General features: G+C 49.1%; 1 protein-coding gene across 13 annotated transcripts in view; it reads left to right on the plus strand.

The window, feature by feature from the left end:
• The window catches only part of G3bp2 (G3BP stress granule assembly factor 2), a 91,495-nt gene that overhangs the window by 52,658 nt on the left and 19,543 nt on the right, over nucleotides 1–19,294 (plus strand). For 4 of the 13 annotated variants that reach the window (NM_001401436.1, NM_001013989.2, XM_087582916.1 and 1 more), the window contains 2 exon segments: nucleotides 2,747–2,936; nucleotides 13,128–13,246. In NM_001401436.1, coding sequence (NP_001388365.1) covers nucleotides 13,152–13,246 — 95 coding nt within the window. In that variant the 5' untranslated portion in view covers nucleotides 2,747–2,936; nucleotides 13,128–13,151. 13 annotated transcript variants of the gene reach the window in all.

Raw genomic sequence — 19,294 nt, forward strand, 5'->3', positions numbered from 1 at the left:
CACGCCTTTGATCCCAGCACTCAGGAGGCAGAGGCGGGTGGATCTCTGAGTTTAAGACTGTCCGTCCAGGTCTAGAGAAAGAAACCCTGTCACAAACAAACAAACAAACGAACAAACAACCCAAAATGTTTGGCTTTTGTGAGAAGGATGAGCTATTATGGACTTCAGCAAAGTGGTGGTTTGCAGTAGGCTTTAATTACCATAGCAGGAGAAATAGTGCTTGTTTAATCCAGAATGAACGAGAGTTGAGGGAGCCCACACTTACTGACAGCTGGCTGTGTGGCCTGTTGAAAGGGTGAGGTCAAGGGTCATACTTGGGTTTTGGCCTGAGCCACTTGACGGAATATCACTGCTTGGTCCATGGGGACAGTGGTTGCTTCACAGTGGTTATTTTGAAAGGCAGAGAGATTAACTAGACAGTTACTTCATCATGGAAAGATGAACGGGCCTGACCCTGGGCAAAGCTGACAGGATTCAGAGTATAGACTAGAGACATTTAGGAAATAGTAATAATAAAAAAAAAGCTAGCTGCTTGTGGGAATTGGTTAATTTACTAAAAGATAGCTGGGTCTCTCTTTTTTTTTTTTTGGTTCTTTTTTTCCGGAGCTGGGGACTGAACCCAGGGCCTTGCGCTTCCTAGGTAAGCGCTCTACCACTGAGCTAAATCCCCAGCCCCCCCCCCCTTTTTTTAAACAAGTAACCATTAATTGGTATGTCTTAATGGCAGGGATTGCCTGAGGCCTGCTTTTGTATAGTCCTGGGGCTAAGCTTAGAATTTTTCTTATGTTTGAAGGATTGTAAAAGCAGCGGATTGAAGAAGACTAGCTGTTCCTTTGGTGACTTTTGCCGGCTTCTGTCTTAGGGGTGGTAGACTGGTTTCCTAGAGCTGCACTAACAATCCTCTGGTACTTGTGGGATGTGCACATTCTCAGACCTCAGCACACCCCCGCAGAGTCACAAACGCTGAGAGGAGTTTTAACAAACCCAGATCTGATTTTATGCACAGCAAGGCCCGAGACACGCTCTCAAGAAACGTCCGTCCTTATTCCAGGTTACAGGATAAAGAATACTTACTAAAACACTGCATGGAGTCCAGCATGCTATCACACATGACCAGCCTGGTCTATAGAGTGACTTCTAGCACAGCCAGGGCTACACAGAGAAACTTTGTCTTGAAATATCCAAAACAAACCAAAAAGTATTGGATGTGACTGGAAGCAATTGAAATTTTAGCAGTCAACAATAGCAGCATTCTATAGTTGACAGTTAAGGGTGTGGGTTCTGGATGCAGACAGCTTAGAGTGAAATGAATAATCCTTGTTTGTTCATGTATAGTTGAGTCTCCTTTTGTAGCTCTGGCTGACCTAGAGCCTGCCTTTTACAGGTTGGCCTAGACCTTGTGGTGGTCTTCCTGGTGCTGGGATTATAGGTAAACAGCTCCACGCCTGGCTGAGATGAGTAGTAGGTGTTTGTCCTTGGGTAAATAGTCCTCATAAGTTAGTCTTACTTTCCCCATCTGTAAAGAGTGCATTCAAATAGGTAATTACTTAAGTGGGTTTTTGTGAGACGTAAGTGATTTTATAAAGTACCAGTGGAGTATCTCCTCTATAAATAGTGTTCTTAAAAGTTAATCTGCATAAGTAATGCATTAAGGGAAACCATCTCAGAGTCATTTAATAAGTGGTGGTCTGCCTATATATTTTGTATATAAAAATTATTAAGCAATCCAAAGTAAAGCCAGTGTAGATTTTGGAGGCTCAAATATCAACACTGCCTTTTGTAAACCTTTTTTTTTTTTTTTACTTTTAGGAAATACATTGAAATCTCCATTACAGGACTGTGAGGGAAAACTGATGATTTAAGCCTGCATCAAGCTTGGTTCAGATGTGTTCTATTCCCCTCGAATTGCCCCTCCGTCCCTTTCACCGTTTCATATCTTCATTCCCAGTGTCTTCTGCTATCTTGATATTGATTAGTGACAAAGTAATGTCTTGTGGACAAAGGCTTTTTTCCATGAATCAAGGTTCATGAAGCAGTGTAGTCATAACTATGCCCCAGTGGCCTATATTTATAAGTGGCACTTTTTGATATTTTAAGTCTTTCAGCCTTTGTTTGTAAACACTCCAGTAAGTTCCATTTAAGGATGAAACCACCAAGGCCATACAAAAGACCCAAATCCATACAGCTTATGTCATATTTCCCCTATAGTCCATGGCTTGACACCCTTTAAAACTAGTTGGATGACATAGATTAGAAAGACTTTAAATCTCCATTTCCTAAAACAGGTCAATAAGCAATACAGGTGAGCTCACTATGCAGAGTTCAAAACTGCGTTTTAATGCTCCTAAAACGCAGCGATCTGCAGACAGGAACATTGCTAAATTTGCTCTCATCATCCAGGAATAACCGTTTGTAAAAGACAGTGTTTAGCAGCGAGCCATCTTTTTTGTTCGCGCCACCTGAAAGGACAGGGAGGCTTCAGCATCACTGCAAGAGAAAGGCAGCTTCCTTGTGACGTCAAATCAGCGGGCTCTCGCCCCGGCTTTAGGCCGGTTCCGGTTCCCTGGCTTTCCGGACACCCGAGTGAGCGAGCGCGGCGCCATACTGCGCGTGCTCCGCAGAGGGACGCGAGAAGGCTGGGTCCAGCTCTCCAAACTGATGCCTGATTGGCTGGCGTTGTGCTGGGGGGTTCCCTAGCCCTTTCCGCAGGGGTAAAACAATAAGAGGGGGCGGCGGCAAAGGGGGCGGGACGTCCGTGTTCTCGGAGCTCGTTGCAGCTCTAGGCTCTCGGGAAGAGGTGGCTGTGAGAGGCCCGAGCTCGCTGCTCTCTGGATTCCGAAGCCTCGGGTTGATTCGAGGGAGGAGAATCTGCTGCGGCCGATCCCGCGACACTCCTGACCTCCGCGCGACGTGCCCGCCGCCGCTGTTGGTTGGAGGTGTGTACGGGGGCCGAGAGGGGCGGTCGGTGTGGTGGTCGGCAGGGGACATTTCCCTCCGCTCCGCGGCTCGCGGCAACCGTCCGGTGTGTGCGCTTGGTATCGGGGTTGGTGCGGCAGAAACATTGTTCTCGCCGGCTGCCTACGCCAGCAGGAGTGCGTGCGTGCGGAGCCGGGCCTTTCCTTGCAAGGTGAGCGGGAGGCTGCGTGGGGAGGAAGATGACCCGCGCGCGTGGTGCAGAGGAGAGCACAGGTGGGGCTGGGGATTGCTAGGATGAGGCGGCCCGGGGGGGATCCTGTCCGCCGCAGCTTCCAGAGTGCGCCGACGGGCGCCAAGCCGCGAAGCGGGGCAGTGGGCTTCTGCAGTGGCGGTTTCAGGGTCGGAAGCCCACCCGGCCTGGCTTCTCCGCTCGTTTGCGGCCCTAGTTCCCGGTCGTCGCCCCGCCCGTGGGGGAGGGGAAGGAGGCCGTGTCGGCGGAGGCAGAAGCAACGCAGATGCGAAAGTAGCGGCCTCCGGGCACCATTTCTGTGCCCGGAAACTGAATCCGGGGTTGAAGGTGGCCGCTGCTCCAGTTGCCGGTGCTCCGCGTTCCTTCCCTTCCCCCGCCCCCCCGGATTATCCGGAACATGTTCGGATACTGGGACTGTAACGAGCGTCTCCTACGTCCTTTTTCTGCAGAAGATCTCCTGTTACCGAGGAATTAAAAGGACGTTTCAGTGCTTTGGGAATGGGTTTTCTACCCCCACCATTCTTTGGGGTAGGATGAGGGGAGAAGAACGTAAGTTTCCCTAGACGGTGTGGATTTTGTTAGTGGAATCTGATCGAGGTATTCTTGTGTCTCTAAGGGCAGATTTCTTCAGGTGCCCCTGTGCTGGTTTGGGGCTGTAGGATCGTGCTCACAATATCTACTCCCAAGATACAACTAGTTTTAAACCAAAGCAAGAAATACATTGAGGAGGTGCCTTTTGCTTCCTTAAAAACAAAACACGTGCACCAAAGCTGAATCAAGAAAAATTGCCCCCTTCTCTCCGGGTGTGATTGTTGCGCTATTGATCAGCTTAAGGTTTCTGGTTTTTGGATTCTAGACACCATCATTTGTTCCAAGTACCCAGGCAGGGGAACTATTAGTTGCAGTTTAAAAGGATGCACTCACTCTAGATGAGGATAGTAATTTCTTGTCCCAATTCCATATTTGGCAGTTATTGTAGCCCTAGGCATGTGAACCAAACTTTCTGAGTAAACACTTGCTTTTGCCAAATTTAGTGATCCCTTTATGGTCTTTAGGTTTGGACCCAGTGTCCCACCACTCTGGAGTCAGAGGCAGGTGGCTTTTTGAGTTCGAGGCCAGCCTGGTCTACATACTTCACAGGACAGCCAGGGCTACTTAGTGAGGTACTGACTTAAAAGAGATTTGGTCAGTTCGGCCCTTAGGGCTGAGGTATATATTGCCCCTTTATACTGTTTTAGGTCGTGTGTTCCATCTAATCTCAGTTGTATACAAGTTCTTTTGTGAAGAAAAATCTATAGTGAGAACGACTTCAAAATGTGTGTCCTAGTGGTTTAATTCGGTGGTTTATTTTATTGAGTATTCAGAATTGAAATATTGGTGGGCATGGATGCACGGTTTTATTCTCAGTGCTTGGGAGGCAGAGGCAGGCGGATCTGTAGTCTACAGAGTGAGGTCCAGGACAGCCAGGGCTACACCAAAAACCCACACTCAAACAAAACAAAAAATTAGAATTGCAGTATCAGTGATAGTGAAAGCAAGCGTCAGAGGGAGTAAACTAGAGTGCTTGTGGAATGGGTGGCTGTCAGAGGAGCAGGTGAAGAAGTCATTCAGTAATTTAGTAAATTAATTTTGGCTAAGAGTCTGAATTGCATGTTCAAGGCACTAGCAATACCCAGCAGTCTAGTACCCAGACTCAGCCACCATTAGCTGATAGGTGATGAAGGCAGTATCTTGTTCAGCCTTTGGCCTGTGAACCTAGGGCAGATTTACTATCTAGACTAAATGTTAGCTTAGTGACCTGAGCAGTTGGATTACTAGGGAAGTTCTGGTTTTGAAGAAATTGTTGGCATTGTTCGTAGCAGGGGAATGTGGGCAGCTCTATTTGTATTAGAGATTAAAATACCAAAATTTCAGTGTCAGCAACTGGAATTTTATACTCATAGTACCTTTAGATTCTTGACAGCAGTTTTTTTCTTTGTTGTAGAGTCCTTATACATTATGAATATTAGTTATTTTCTAAGTTGCCTTAATATTTCCTATATTTTATGTTGAGTGGATATGAAGACGACATCCTTTTAACATTTTTTTATTTTTATTTATTTATTTTTTTTTTCGGAGCTGGGGATCGAACCCAGGTCCTTGCGCTTGCTAGGCAACCGCTCTACCACTGAGCCAAATCCCCAACCCCTCCTTTTAACATTTAATAACATTTTACACTGAAGCACAAGTTGGATTGCTTGTGAACAGAAAGTGGGTGGGTCTGAGTTGAAAGTTCTGACCTGGTTTCTGCACTGGTAGATGTGTGCTTGATGGCCAGTAAACACACCTATGTGTCTCCCCAAACGCTTGTGCTTTGGTTTATTGTAATCATCTCTTCTCTGGACATTGTAGCTGTCTTGTTACTGTACTAACACTGGGGACGTTTCTTACTATCTTGTGTTGCTGTCCTGCTATTTCTTCCCCGAGCACCCCGCCCCCTTGTCTTTTTTCTTTTAATTGCATTTATTTGGTTTCTTGGGGACAGGATCTTTGTGTAGCTGGAGCTAGCCTGGCTTTGCTGTGTGTCCTAGACTGGCCTGGAATTTACAACATCCTGCCTTTGCCTCCTTGGCTCTGGTGTTACAGATACATGCTCAACATGAAAATTGAACTGTAGAGTTTCTTTTTTTTTTTTTTTTTTTAATTTTATTATTTAAAGATTTATTTATTTATTATATATAAGTACACACTGTAGCTGTCTTCAGATACACCAGAAGAGGGCATCGGATCTCTTTACAGATGGTTGTGAGCCACCATGTGGTTGCTGCGAATTGAACTCATAACCTCTGGAAGAGCAGTCGGGTGCTCTTAACCGCTGAGCCATCTCTCCAGCCCGAACTGTAGAGTTTCTTAAGAGCTTATTTTACAACTTTTAATTATGTCCATGTAAGTGTGTGTGTGTGTGTGTGTGTGTGTGTGTGTCAGAGGTGTTGTCTCCTGAGCTTGCCTTATAAGCAGACTGGTATCTGCCGAGTGTGGGTGGTAGGAAGAACTCAGGGCTGATAAGAACAGTATGCACTCTTAAGTCTCTCCAGCTCCTAAAGCCTGGTGGTGGTGGTGTTTGAGACAGTCTGGTCTTGAATTCCCAGAGATTAGATTTGTTGTGGTGACCTTGGATCCAAGAGCCTCAGTAATAGACAAAGTTATGGGTAAAGGAACCCTAATATATGGGGCAAGTTCTGACATACAGAAGCTAAACATGACTGCCATTAAGAAATTGCTGCCCACAAAAATAATGTCACCTGCTCACCACCTTTAGTTTGCTTTGCCTTTTTTTTTTTTTTTTTTTTGAGGTGAAGGGTCTCTGGTCCTGACCAACCTGAACTCTAGCTAGACCAGGCTGACCTTGAATGGGCTTGTCTCTACCTCCTGTGTTCTGGGATTCAAGGAGTGGGACACCACACCCAGTCTCTAAAATTTTTATTCTTGATTCTTCCAAAAATTTTAATCTTTTTCTGGACTTCTTGAGACTCTCTATGTGTAGTAGTTTTGGATGTCCTGGGTCTCACCATGTAGACCAGGCTAGCCTAAATTTTCAGAGTCTTCTGTCCACAAAAATGATCATATTATGCTGTTACATCACACCTTCCCCTTCCCCCTTTGAGACAGGGTCTCTATAGCCCCAGCTGTCCTTGAACTCAGTACACACACACACACACACACACACACACACACACACACACACACACACACGGCTAGCCTTGAACTCAGATCCACCTGTCTCTGCCTTGCAAGTGCTGGAATTAGAAGGCGTATGCCACCACAGCTGGCCCAAAGCAGACGTGTAAGGAATGAAAACATGCTGATGACTCCTGTTCTTGGGGCGCAGGCTGAGGAACCTTGATCTCTTTTGAATTCTAAGTATCAGTTTCCCTTTTCTATAAGTGAAGTAAAGACCCTCCCTATTGAAGGAGGTAAAGGAAACACAGGATACATTAGACTTTAAAACATAATGTAAGGGTGGGCATGGTTGCACATAGATGCCTGCCATTCCAGAGGCAGAGGCAGGAGGGGAGGTCCTGAAGCAGAGGGCAGCCTGGTCCTAGAGAGGGAATTCAGGACAGCCAGGGCTACAGAGAGAGACCTTGCTTCTGAAGGGTGGGGGCAGCATCTCATTTCCTAGTGGTGGTCATGTTTAGCTTCTGTACTTCAGAACTTGCCTCTTACCCTATAGTTGCCTTATCTATAACCTCATTCAATTTATCACTGTGGTTCTTGGATCCAAGGTTGACACAACCTTGTCCTAAAATCGAGTGGATAGATAGTATTGTGGTCATTAAAGTCACTTTAAACAAAGACCTTCGGGAGCTTTGGATATGGTTACAGTGTTAAAATGGAGCTAGCATTCTAAAATGGGATCTAGTCTTTAGATCTGTGAGAATGGACTTTGGCCTACCTGAGCCTGGAGAGGGGACAGGGCAGGGTGTGTGTGTGTGTGTGTGTGTGTGTGTGTGTGTGTGTGTGTGTGTGTGTGTGTGTAAGCATCATGTCCCGGAGCTGAGCTGAGCTGGGGCTGCTCATGGGTAGCCTTTGAAAACAGATTCTGCTAAAGAGGCTACAGTCTGCTGTTAGAACTCTCCATGTGTAAAGTGATAACGTATACCCTTCCAAGTGAGGTTTATAAAGACTAAAGGGTACTGAGGATATAGCTCTGTTGGCAGTTCTTGCTTAAAACATGCAAGCCCTGGGTTTGATCCCCTGTGCTCCATAAACTCCCTGTAGTGATGTCACATTGTAATTTGCTTCTGAGGCACTGAAGGCAGGAGGAGCAGAAACCTAAGGTGATTTTGCACTACATGACACCCGTGTCAGAGAGAGAGAGAGAGAGAGAGAGAGAGAGAGAGAGAGAGAGAGGGAGGGAGGGAGAATGAATATGAATGAATAACAATATCAAAGGTCCCTTTGTTTGAAAATGCATAGGCTTGAACATCTCCAGTCTGAAAAGCAGGAATGTTCTGAAATTTGAAACTTTGAAACAGTTGCATTGGTAATTATGGTCAGGTATTTGCAGTTAAATTTGATTTTTCTGAAGAGCCATTTTATCACTAGTGGTAGAGCAGTGTCCTTAGTATGAACATGGGGAGAGGCCATTTAAGATAATCTATGAAATTAAAATTATTTTGCTTTGGATAACCCAATCTTTTCAATTGTAATGTGGTCTAGTAAGTTTACTATTTGGTAGCTCTTTGAAATTAATTTCATTCTTTTGCTCATCATATACATTGCCTTTCCGTTAAGAAAACCATAATTTAATTTTAAGTTTTGTTCTGGTTTTTTCAGTGTCTTGTTTAAAGGCTCTGTGGCCTTTAGCAGTATTGGGGACTTAAGTCTGAGACATCACCAGGTTCATGGTTTATCATTGGATGACAGTGAAGTTTGGCTGCTCTTTAGGATCTGTATCATGAGCTTTTCTCTCTTAGTGCTGATGTTGGGACTTGGACCAGAACTGGCCAGCTGTGGAAGCACATTTTTGCTGACTACATACAGCTCCTGGCCCCAGAGCCTTTCCTTTTTATGTTTGGAGTTTTAACCTGCATGCAAGTCTGTACCACATGCATTCCTGGTGCCTGCAGAGGCCAGCAGATGGCTTCAGATCTGCAGGAACTGGAGTTAGACATGGTTTTGAGCTGCCATGTAGGTGCTGGGAATAGAAAACAGGTCTATTGAAGAGTGGCCTGTGAAGTTCTTAACCACCAAGCCATTTGTCCAGTCTCTGTTCTTTTTCTAGATTTCCCTGCTTTTGTTCCCCATCTAACTTCCCTAGCTTACCCTGACTTAGTAATATTTTTAGTATAACCAGACTCTAGCCATTAGAATTATATTGTTCTTACTAATGTGGGCATATTGAAAGTGAGCAGTTTTTAGCTTAGTGATGTTATGCCAGGCATAGTACATTTACTTAATACTAGTGTTCAGGAGTCCTGGGCAGAAAGATTGCTGTGAATTCAAGGCCAGTCTTGACTAGAGTGGACCTCTGTTGTCAAAACCAGTAATGTTGAGTGAATTTTCATCTCAATGATCTGATGGAAGTCCAGGACCTCAGATTAGGCAGACTGACTAAAATCCCTGGTACTTTTTTTTTTACTTTTTAAAAAAAAGATTACACACACACACACACACACACACACACACACACACACACACACACGGCATCAGATCCCTTTACAGATAGTCATGAGCTACCATGTGGTTGCTGGGATCTGACCTCTGGAAGAGCAGTCAGTGCTCTTAACTGCTGAGCCATCTCTCCAGCCCCACTTTCATGCTTTTCATTTCTTTTCTTCTTTTCTTATGACACTCACTCTATAGATCAGGCAGGCCTCAAACTCCTGGTGCTATTAGGTGTGCCATCCCTCCTAGCAGGCTAGCTTTGCTTAAATGTATATGTGAGGGTGTTTTGCTTGCATATCTGTGCCACCACATCTATGCCTAGTGCTCAAGGAGGCCTTGGATCTCCTGAAACTGGACCTGCCCGGTGAATGCTGGGAATCAACCACACCCCAAGTATATTGGAAAAGCAGCCCTGCTGTTAACTGTCCAGCCATCTCTCCAGCCCCTAGAACCCTATTTTCGAACTGTTAGCATGCCTGTTAGATCGTTACCAGAAAGGAATGAAAATTTAAAAAGTAACTGTGACATAGTAACTTTGATGTGCACGGTAAGGCTAATGGCCGTAGATTTGTTCATCTTGTGAGAATCTAGCACAAAGAACAGACATGTTCCTAGTGGCAGTGGTGGCGATGGAAGCCTTCCAGCTGCTTGCCGTTGACCTGCCTTCATGCGGCAGTCATTTTCTGGTCTCCCATTAGATTTTATAACATAGTGTTGATAACAAAAGTTCAGGGCTGGAGAGATGGCTCAGTGGTTAAGAGCATTGGCTGCTCTTCAGAGGACCTGAGTTCAATTCCCAGCAACCACATGGTGGCTCACAGCTATTTATAGGGGGATCCGATGCCCTCTTCAGGCTGGCAGATGTATATGCAGCAGAGCACTCATACATTAAATAAATAAAATTTGGGGGAAAAAAAAAAACAAAGCTTCAGGGCTTCAGAGAGATGGCTCAGAAGTTAAGAGCACTTTCTGCGTTCAATTCCAGCATCCACATAATAATCACAACTGTCTATAACCTCAGTTCCTTCGGATCCCATGTCCTCCTCCGACCTTCAGGCCTGCACGTGGTGCGCAGATGTACATGCGAGCAAAACACTGTGTGTGTGTGTGTGTGTGTGTGTGTGTAAAATAAACCTAACAACACACAGCTTCATTCTGCATTCCAGGTTGGCCTGAAATGATTCTTTTGCCTCAGACTCGCACTGCTTCATCTTGAGGCCCGAGCCACTAAGCTTGGCTCACGTCCTTTTTGAAGCTAAGATTCTTAGATAGCAATGTTCACAGTTGTAATTCTTGATAAAGTGGATGTTCTTGTCTACACTGGAAATTTTTCTATTTTTCATATTTTTGAGTGAATACTGTTGTACCACTCAGAAGACAGCCTAACATTTGGTAAGTTCCAGGCCAATGGAGACTGTCTTTTAAGAAAGAGGACAGTGTCTGGCGAGCGGCCCTGAGTTTGTCTGTGGACATGTTTTCTCACATGTGCACGTGAGAGAGCACTGGTGTGTTGGCTCGAAGTGTGGGTAGAACTTGGGGCCAGTCCTGCATTTCACCTGTTTGTCAGCGCAGCACCATGGCTTAAGTGTAGCACCTGAGTCTCTCTGCTTAGGGTTGTCAGCCTCTGAAACGTTGTGTTTGAGGAAGATAGTGGCACTTGTAGTGTGCTGTTTGCATCTGCTTCATGACTTTTTTTTTTTTTAAAGTGAGACACCATATAAAAATTCAAGTCTAGAAGGACAGTTGCAGAGGAAGGAACAGCTAAGCAGAAGGACAGGAAACACTGCGATTCTAAAGCAGCACTTAACCTCTGGGCTTCACCTTAGCACCTCCTGACAGTCAAGTGCCACATTGTATTAGGATGACTGGATGTCTTTGCTATTTAAAGAAAACCTGTATTGAAAATCGTTAAAATAGGAGTTCAGGTAGCATTTTGATTTGCCTGATGGATACACACACACTAAGATGTGTGTTTGGGTTTGTTTTGTTCCTCCCTGGAGTATTTTTAAGAAAAGAGGTTTGGTTTGGGCCCCACATTGCTATTCTTCACATAGCATGATTGACAGTGCCTTTGATCCACAGTCCAGGGCTTGAACATGATGCCCTCTTCTGGTTGCTTTGGGCACACACGTGCACATGAATAAAAGTAGTCACACCCTTTTAAGACAATGTGCTTGTGTGTACTTGAGTGAGTGCGTGTGTGTGCACATGCAAGTGTTTGTGTCTGTTGGTTTATACACATCTTTTGGTACTGGAGATTGAACCGAGGGCTATTTCTTGGACTTATACTACGCTACTGATTAGTGTAGATGTAATCAGCCACCTTACTAAAAAAAAAAGTAGGGTTTGGGACTTTCTCTTTGTGTGTACATAGAAGTGTGGAGGTCAGAAGACAAACTATGAAAGTCCATTTTCTCCACCATGTTGGTCCTGAGGAATTAAGCTCAGATCAGGCAAATGGCTCTACCTCCTGAGCCATTCCACTGGCCCTCTCCGTTTCCTCTCCTCGTCAGAGAGGGAGAGGGAGTGAGTGAGAGAGAGAGAGAGAGAGAGAGAGAGTGAGTGTGTGTGTGTGTGTGTGTGTGTGTGTGTACGTACCACTTGTTTGCCTAGTGCCTCTGGAGGTCGGAATAGGGTATCTGGTTTCTTAGAACACAGTTGTGAACCACCATGGAGCTTCTGGGAGCTGTCCTCTGCAAGAGCAAGAAGTGCTTTTTAGCTGCTACGCCATTCCAAGATATATATATATTTTTTTTCTTTAAATATTTATTTATTCATTTATTATATAAATACACTGTAGCTGCCTTCAGACACAGCAGAAGAGAGCATCAGATCCCATTACATATGGTTGTGAGCCACCATGTGGTTGCTGGGAATTGAACTCAGGACCTCTGGAAGAGCAGTCAGTGCTCTAACCGCTGAGCCATCTCTCCAGCCCCAGGATATATTTTTAATCGTGTATTTGTGTGTGTGTGTGTGTGTGTGTGAGAGAGAGAGAGAGAGAGCGCGAGAGAGAGCGCGAGAGAGAGAGAGAGGGAGGGAGGGAGAGAGCGAGAGCGCGCGAGCGGCGCATGGGCACCTGGGGTTAGAGGTCCCGTTGCTCTGGGGCTGCAGTTCCAGGCAGTTAGGAGTCATCTGTGTAGCCTGCTGTTCCTTATTCTTTATGTTGGCTGTAATTAGGCTGTTCTGAGGGCTATGTGTATAAGTAGTAAGTTGTTCTTAACTAAGCTGATTTTTCCATTTTTATTTAATGTATATGGGTGTTTTGTTTGCACACGTGTCTGTGTACTATGTGTGTGCCTGGTGCCCAAGGAGATGCCAAGCAGAGACAAGCAGACAGACCCCGTGGAACTAGAGTATATGGTTGTGTTCCTTGATGCGGGTGCTCCGTTAGAATAGGCTCTTAGCTGCTTGCTGTACCATCTCCTAGGCTAGACATTTATTTCTCTACTGTGATACATTTTAATAAATGGTGTTAATTTACTTTATTCTCAGTTATATATCTAAGACGATTTGTTTTGTGGTTATTTTTTTTTTTAATAAATCTATTTCTTAGTACCTTGCAGAACTTTCTCCACAATTGACCATACAATCTGTCACAAAGGAAGCCTCAACAGGAACAATAACCCCGTGCATCTTATCAGATCACCATATGTTATTTATCTTTTTTTTTTTTTCCGGGGCTGGGGACCGAACCCAGGGCCTTGCGCTTGCTAGGCAAGCGCTCTACCACTGAGCTAAATCCCCAACCCGTTTTGTGGTTATTTTACAAAGATGACTTAAAAGCTGTTTCTTGTGTTTTCTCCTCCAGCATTTGACATTGTGCAGCAAAGAAATGGTTATGGAGAAGCCCAGTCCGCTGCTTGTGGGGCGGGAGTTTGTGAGGCAATATTATACTTTGCTGAATAAAGCTCCCGAGTATCTGCACAGGTAAAATTCAGACATTACTTCGTATTCGCTGGGTATGGCCACGCTTATTGTCTGATCTATTACGTTATATGTTGATAGTTTCTTTGCAAACAGGAACAACATGTCATATCTTAGTACCATAACACATTTGGTTAAACACACACACTCCTTAGTATTTTGTGTTTCATTATTCTAATGTGGAGCTTGACTCACTACAAGGTTACAGTGAGTGTGATTAGAAATCAGTGACTTGGGCTGATGAAATGGCTCAGTGGTTAAGAGCACTGACTGCTCTTCCAGAGGTCCCGAGTTTAAATCCCAGCAACCACATGATGGCTCACAACCATCTGTAAAGAGATCCGATGCCCTCTTCTGGTGTATCTGAAGATCCAATGCCCTCTTCTGGTGACAACAGTGTACTCACATACATGAAATAAATCCTTTTTTAAAAAAAAGATACCTTAAAAAATAAAAAAGAGGGCTGGAGAGATGGCTCAGCGGTTAAGAGAACTGACTGCTCTTCCAGAGGTCCTGAGTTCAATTCCCAGCAACCACATGGTGGCTCACAACCATCTGTAATGGGATCCAATGCCCTCTTCTGGTGTATCTGAAGACAGCTGCAGTGTACTTATATATAATAAATGAATAAATCTTAAAAAAAATAAAATAAAAAAGAAAGAAATCAATGACTTAAACTGGTCTTTTCAAGTTTTCATAGTGTTAGAGCTACATATCCGTGAAGGATCTGTGCTCTCATCTGAGAAGCAGTATTACTCTCCAGACGCTATTAGTAGCTTGTTCACTATCTTGGTGAGAGTTGGGCATCCATAAGCTTAATCCCGAGGCTGGGATGCAGTGTGTGGTGGGCAGTTCTTGCTAAGTCCTATTCTGGGTGGAAGCAGTCCTTGAGGAAGTGGAGGGTAAGTGAGACTCTAAAGATGAGTCTTTGAAGCTGCTGTCCGTCCTTTGTTACTTCCCTCAGAGAGGCTGTTACTGACTCTATGTAGGTCTTGGGTAAGCTCTCTGGAATTAGATTTTGTAGGCATACTGTTTGACATGTTAAGTTCTGTATTTAGGAAAGGTTTGTGTTTACTGTTTTCTGGGTTTCCTTTCTGGAGATGATTTTTCCCCCATGTAAACTTTATGCTGGTCTTAATGTAGGCACTTTAATTCTGTATTTCTCGTATTTGACAACTGACAGCCTTCTGTGTTTCTCTGGGTAGCCCTGGCTGTCCTGTATAGACCAGGCTGGCCTTAGTCTCAGAGTTCTTGAACTGTCTCGTGAGTGCTGGGATTCACCACCTGGTTTTCAACTAGCTATAATAATATAACTATATTACTAATAGGAAAGCTTTGAGGTCAGCAACATGACAGTGGGAAAGACTTATGACCTGGAGCATCTCTGACCCCCACACAAACACATGTGCACATGAATATCCATAAAATAGTTGACAGAGTCTTAAGATGGAACAGCTTCCGTTTTAGACCAGCTTGTTTAACCACGCTGTCCTCTCCGCTGTCCTCTCCGCTGTCCTCTCCGCTGTCCTCTCCGCTGTCCTCTCCGCTGTCCTCTCCGCTGTCCTCTCCGCTGTCCTCTCCGCTGTCCTCTCCGCTGTCCTCTCCGCTGTCCTCTCCGCTGTCCTCTCCGCTTTCCTCTCCGCTGTCCTCTCCGCTGTCCTCTCCGCTTTCCTCTCCGCTGTCCTCTCCGCTGTCCTCTCCGCTGTCCTCTCCGCTGTCCTCTCCGCTGTCCTCTCCGCTGTCCTCTCCGCTGTCCTCTCCGCTGTCCTCTCCGCTGTCCTCTCCGCTTTCCTCTCCGCTGTCCTCTCCGCTGTCCTCTCCGCTGTCCTCTCCGCTGTCCTCTCCGCTGTCCTCTCCGCTTTCCTCTCCGCTGTCCTCTCCGCTGTCCTCTCCGCTGTCCTCTCCGCTTTCCTCTCCGCTGTCCTCTCCGCTGTCCTCTCCGCTTTCCTCTCCGCTTTCCTCTCCGCTTTCCTCTCCGCTGTCCTCTCCGCTTTCCTCTCCGCTTTCCTCTCCGCTTTCCTCTCCGCTTTCCTCTCCGCTTTCCTCTCCGCTGTCCTCTCCGCTGTCCTCTCCGCTGTCCTCTCCGCTTTCCTCTCCGCTGTCCTCTCCGCTTTCCTCTCCGCTTTCCTCTCCGCTTTCCTCTCCGCTTTCCTCTCCGCTGTCCTCTCCGCTGTCCTCTCCGCTGTCCTCTCCGCTTTCCTCTCCGCTGTCCTCTCCGCTTTCCTCTCCGCTGTCCTCTCCGCTTTCCTCTCCGCTGTCCTCTCCGCTGTCCTCTCCGCTGTCCTCTCCGCTGTCCTCTCCGCTTTCCTCTCCGCTGTCCTCTCCGCTGTCCTCTCCGCTGTCCTCTCCGCTGTCCTCTCCGCTGTCCTCTCCGCTTTCCTCTCCGCTGTCCTCTCCGCTGTCCTCTCCGCTGTCCTCTCCGCTGTCCTCTCCGCTGTCCTCTCCGCTGTCCTCTCCGCTTTCCTCTCCGCTGTCCTCTCCGCTGTCCTCTCCGCTGTCCTCTCCGCTGTCCTCTCCGCTGTCCTCTCCGCTTTCCTCTCCGCTGTCCTCTCCGCTGTCCTCTCCGCTGTCCTCTCCGCTGTCCTCTCCGCTGTCCTCTCCGCTGTCCTCTCCGCTGTCCTCTCCGCTTTCCTCTCCGCTTTCCTCTCCGCTTTCCTCTCCGCTTTCCTCTCCGCTTTCCTCTCCGCTGTCCTCTCCGCTGTCCTCTCCGCTGTCCTCTCCGCTTTCCTCTCCGCTTTCCTCTCCGCTTTCCTCTCCGCTTTCCTCTCCGCTTTCCTCTCCGCTGTCCTCTCCGCTTTCCTCTCCGCTGTCCTCTCCGCTGTCCTCTCCGCTGTCCTCTCCGCTGTCCTCTCCGCTGTCCTCTCCGCTGTCCTCTCCGCTGTCCTCTCCGCTTTCCTCTCCGCTTTCCTCTCCGCTTTCCTCTCCGCTTTCCTCTCCGCTTTCCTCTCCGCTGTCCTCTCCGCTGTCCTCTCCGCTGTCCTCTCCGCTGTCCTCTCCGCTGTCCTCTCCGCTGTCCTCTCCGCTGTCCTCTCCGCTTTCCTCTCCGCTTTCCTCTCCGCTTTCCTCTCCGCTGTCCTCTCCGCTGTCCTCTCCGCTGTCCTCTCCGCTGTCCTCTCCGCTTTCCTCTCCGCTGTCCTCTCCGCTGTCCTCTCCGCTGTCCTCTCCGCTGTCCTCTCCGCTGTCCTCTCCGCTTTCCTCTCCGCTTTCCTCTCCGCTTTCCTCTCCGCTGTCCTCTCCGCTGTCCTCTCCGCTGTCCTCTCCGCTTTCCTCTCCGCTTTCCTCTCCGCTTTCCTCTCCGCTGTCCTCTCCGCTGTCCTCTCCGCTGTCCTCTCCGCTGTCCTCTCCGCTTTCCTCTCCGCTTTCCTCTCCGCTGTCCTCTCCGCTGTCCTCTCCGCTTTCCTCTCCGCTTTCCTCTCCGCTGTCCTCTCCGCTGTCCTCTCCGCTGTCCTCTCCGCTGTCCTCTCCGCTGTCCTCTCCGCTTTCCTCTCCGCTTTCCTCTCCGCTGTCCTCTCCGCTTTCCTCTCCGCTGTCCTCTCCGCTTTCCTCTCCGCTGTCCTCTCCGCTTTCCTCTCCGCTTTCCTCTCCGCTTTCCTCTCCGCTGTCCTCTCCGCTTTCCTCTCCGCTTTCCTCTCCGCTTTCCTCTCCGCTTTCCTCTCCGCTGTCCTCTCCGCTTTCCTCTCCGCTTTCCTCTCCGCTTTCCTCTCCGCTGTCCTCTCCGCTGTCCTCTCCGCTTTCCTCTCCGCTTTCCTCTCCGCTGTCCTCTCCGCTGTCCTCTCCGCTGTCCTCTCCGCTGTCCTCTCCGCTTTCCTCTCCGCTGTCCTCTCCGCTTTCCTCTCCGCTTTCCTCTCCGCTTTCCTCTCCGCTTTCCTCTCCGCTGTCCTCTCCGCTTTCCTCTCCGCTTTCCTCTCCGCTGTCCTCTCCGCTTTCCTCTCCGCTTTCCTCTCCGCTTTCCTCTCCGCTTTCCTCTCCGCTGTCCTCTCCGCTTTCCTCTCCGCTTTCCTCTCCGCTGTCCTCTCCGCTGTCCTCTCCGCTGTCCTCTCCGCTGTCCTCTCCGCTGTCCTCTCCGCTGTCCTCTCCGCTGTCCTCTCCGCTGTCCTCTCCGCTGTCCTCTCCGCTGTCCTCTCCGCTGTCCTCTCCGCTTTCCTCTCCGCTTTCCTCTCCGCTTTCCTCTCCGCTTTCCTCTCCGCTTTCCTCTCCGCTTTCCTCTCCGCTGTCCTCTCCGCTGTCCTCTCCGCTGTCCTCTCCGCTGTCCTCTCCGCTGTCCTCTCCGCTTTCCTCTCCGCTTTCCTCTCCGCTGTCCTCTCCGCTGTCCTCTCCGCTGTCCTCTCCGCTTTCCTCTCCGCTGTCCTCTCCGCTGTCCTCTCCGCTGTCCTCTCCGCTGTCCTCTCCGCTGTCCTCTCCGCTGTCCTCTCCGCTGTCCTCTCCGCTGTCCTCTCCGCTGTCCTCTCCGCTTTCCTCTCCGCTGTCCTCTCCGCTGTCCTCTCCGCTGTCCTCTCCGCTGTCCTCTCCGCTGTCCTCTCCGCTTTCCTCTCCGCTGTCCTCTCCGCTGTCCTCTCCGCTGTCCTCTCCGCTTTCCTCTCCGCTGTCCTCTCCGCTGTCCTCTCCGCTTTCCTCTCCGCTTTCCTCTCCGCTTTCCTCTCCGCTTTCCTCTCCGCTTTCCTCTCCGCTTTCCTCTCCGCTGTCCTCTCCGCTGTCCTCTCCGCTGTCCTCTCCGCTTTCCTCTCCGCTGTCCTCTCCGCTTTCCTCTCCGCTTTCCTCTCCGCTTTCCTCTCCGCTTTCCTCTCCGCTGTCCTCTCCGCTGTCCTCTCCGCTGTCCTCTCCGCTTTCCTCTCCGCTGTCCTCTCCGCTTTCCTCTCCGCTGTCCTCTCCGCTTTCCTCTCCGCTGTCCTCTCCGCTGTCCTCTCCGCTGTCCTCTCCGCTGTCCTCTCCGCTTTCCTCTCCGCTGTCCTCTCCGCTGTCCTCTCCGCTGTCCTCTCCGCTGTCCTCTCCGCTGTCCTCTCCGCTTTCCTCTCCGCTGTCCTCTCCGCTGTCCTCTCCGCTGTCCTCTCCGCTGTCCTCTCCGCTGTCCTCTCCGCTGTCCTCTCCGCTTTCCTCTCCGCTGTCCTCTCCGCTGTCCTCTCCGCTGTCCTCTCCGCTGTCCTCTCCGCTGTCCTCTCCGCTTTCCTCTCCGCTGTCCTCTCCGCTGTCCTCTCCGCTGTCCTCTCCGCTGTCCTCTCCGCTGTCCTCTCCGCTGTCCTCTCCGCTGTCCTCTCCGCTTTCCTCTCCGCTTTCCTCTCCGCTTTCCTCTCCGCTTTCCTCTCCGCTTTCCTCTCCGCTGTCCTCTCCGCTGTCCTCTCCGCTGTCCTCTCCGCTTTCCTCTCCGCTTTCCTCTCCGCTTTCCTCTCCGCTTTCCTCTCCGCTTTCCTCTCCGCTGTCCTCTCCGCTTTCCTCTCCGCTGTCCTCTCCGCTGTCCTCTCCGCTGTCCTCTCCGCTGTCCTCTCCGCTGTCCTCTCCGCTGTCCTCTCCGCTGTCCTCTCCGCTTTCCTCTCCGCTTTCCTCTCCGCTTTCCTCTCCGCTTTCCTCTCCGCTGTCCTCTCCGCTGTCCTCTCCGCTGTCCTCTCCGCTGTCCTCTCCGCTGTCCTCTCCGCTGTCCTCTCCGCTGTCCTCTCCGCTTTCCTCTCCGCTTTCCTCTCCGCTTTCCTCTCCGCTGTCCTCTCCGCTGTCCTCTCCGCTGTCCTCTCCGCTGTCCTCTCCGCTTTCCTCTCCGCTGTCCTCTCCGCTGTCCTCTCCGCTGTCCTCTCCGCTGTCCTCTCCGCTGTCCTCTCCGCTTTCCTCTCCGCTTTCCTCTCCGCTTTCCTCTCCGCTGTCCTCTCCGCTGTCCTCTCCGCTGTCCTCTCCGCTTTCCTCTCCGCTTTCCTCTCCGCTGTCCTCTCCGCTGTCCTCTCCGCTGTCCTCTCCGCTGTCCTCTCCGCTGTCCTCTCCGCTTTCCTCTCCGCTTTCCTCTCCGCTGTCCTCTCCGCTGTCCTCTCCGCTTTCCTCTCCGCTTTCCTCTCCGCTGTCCTCTCCGCTGTC

Source organism: Rattus norvegicus, chromosome 14, assembly GCF_021556685.1.
Source record: "Rattus norvegicus strain SHRSP/BbbUtx chromosome 14, alternate assembly SHRSP_T2T, whole genome shotgun sequence".
Lineage (NCBI taxonomy): Eukaryota > Metazoa > Chordata > Mammalia > Rodentia > Muridae > Rattus > Rattus norvegicus.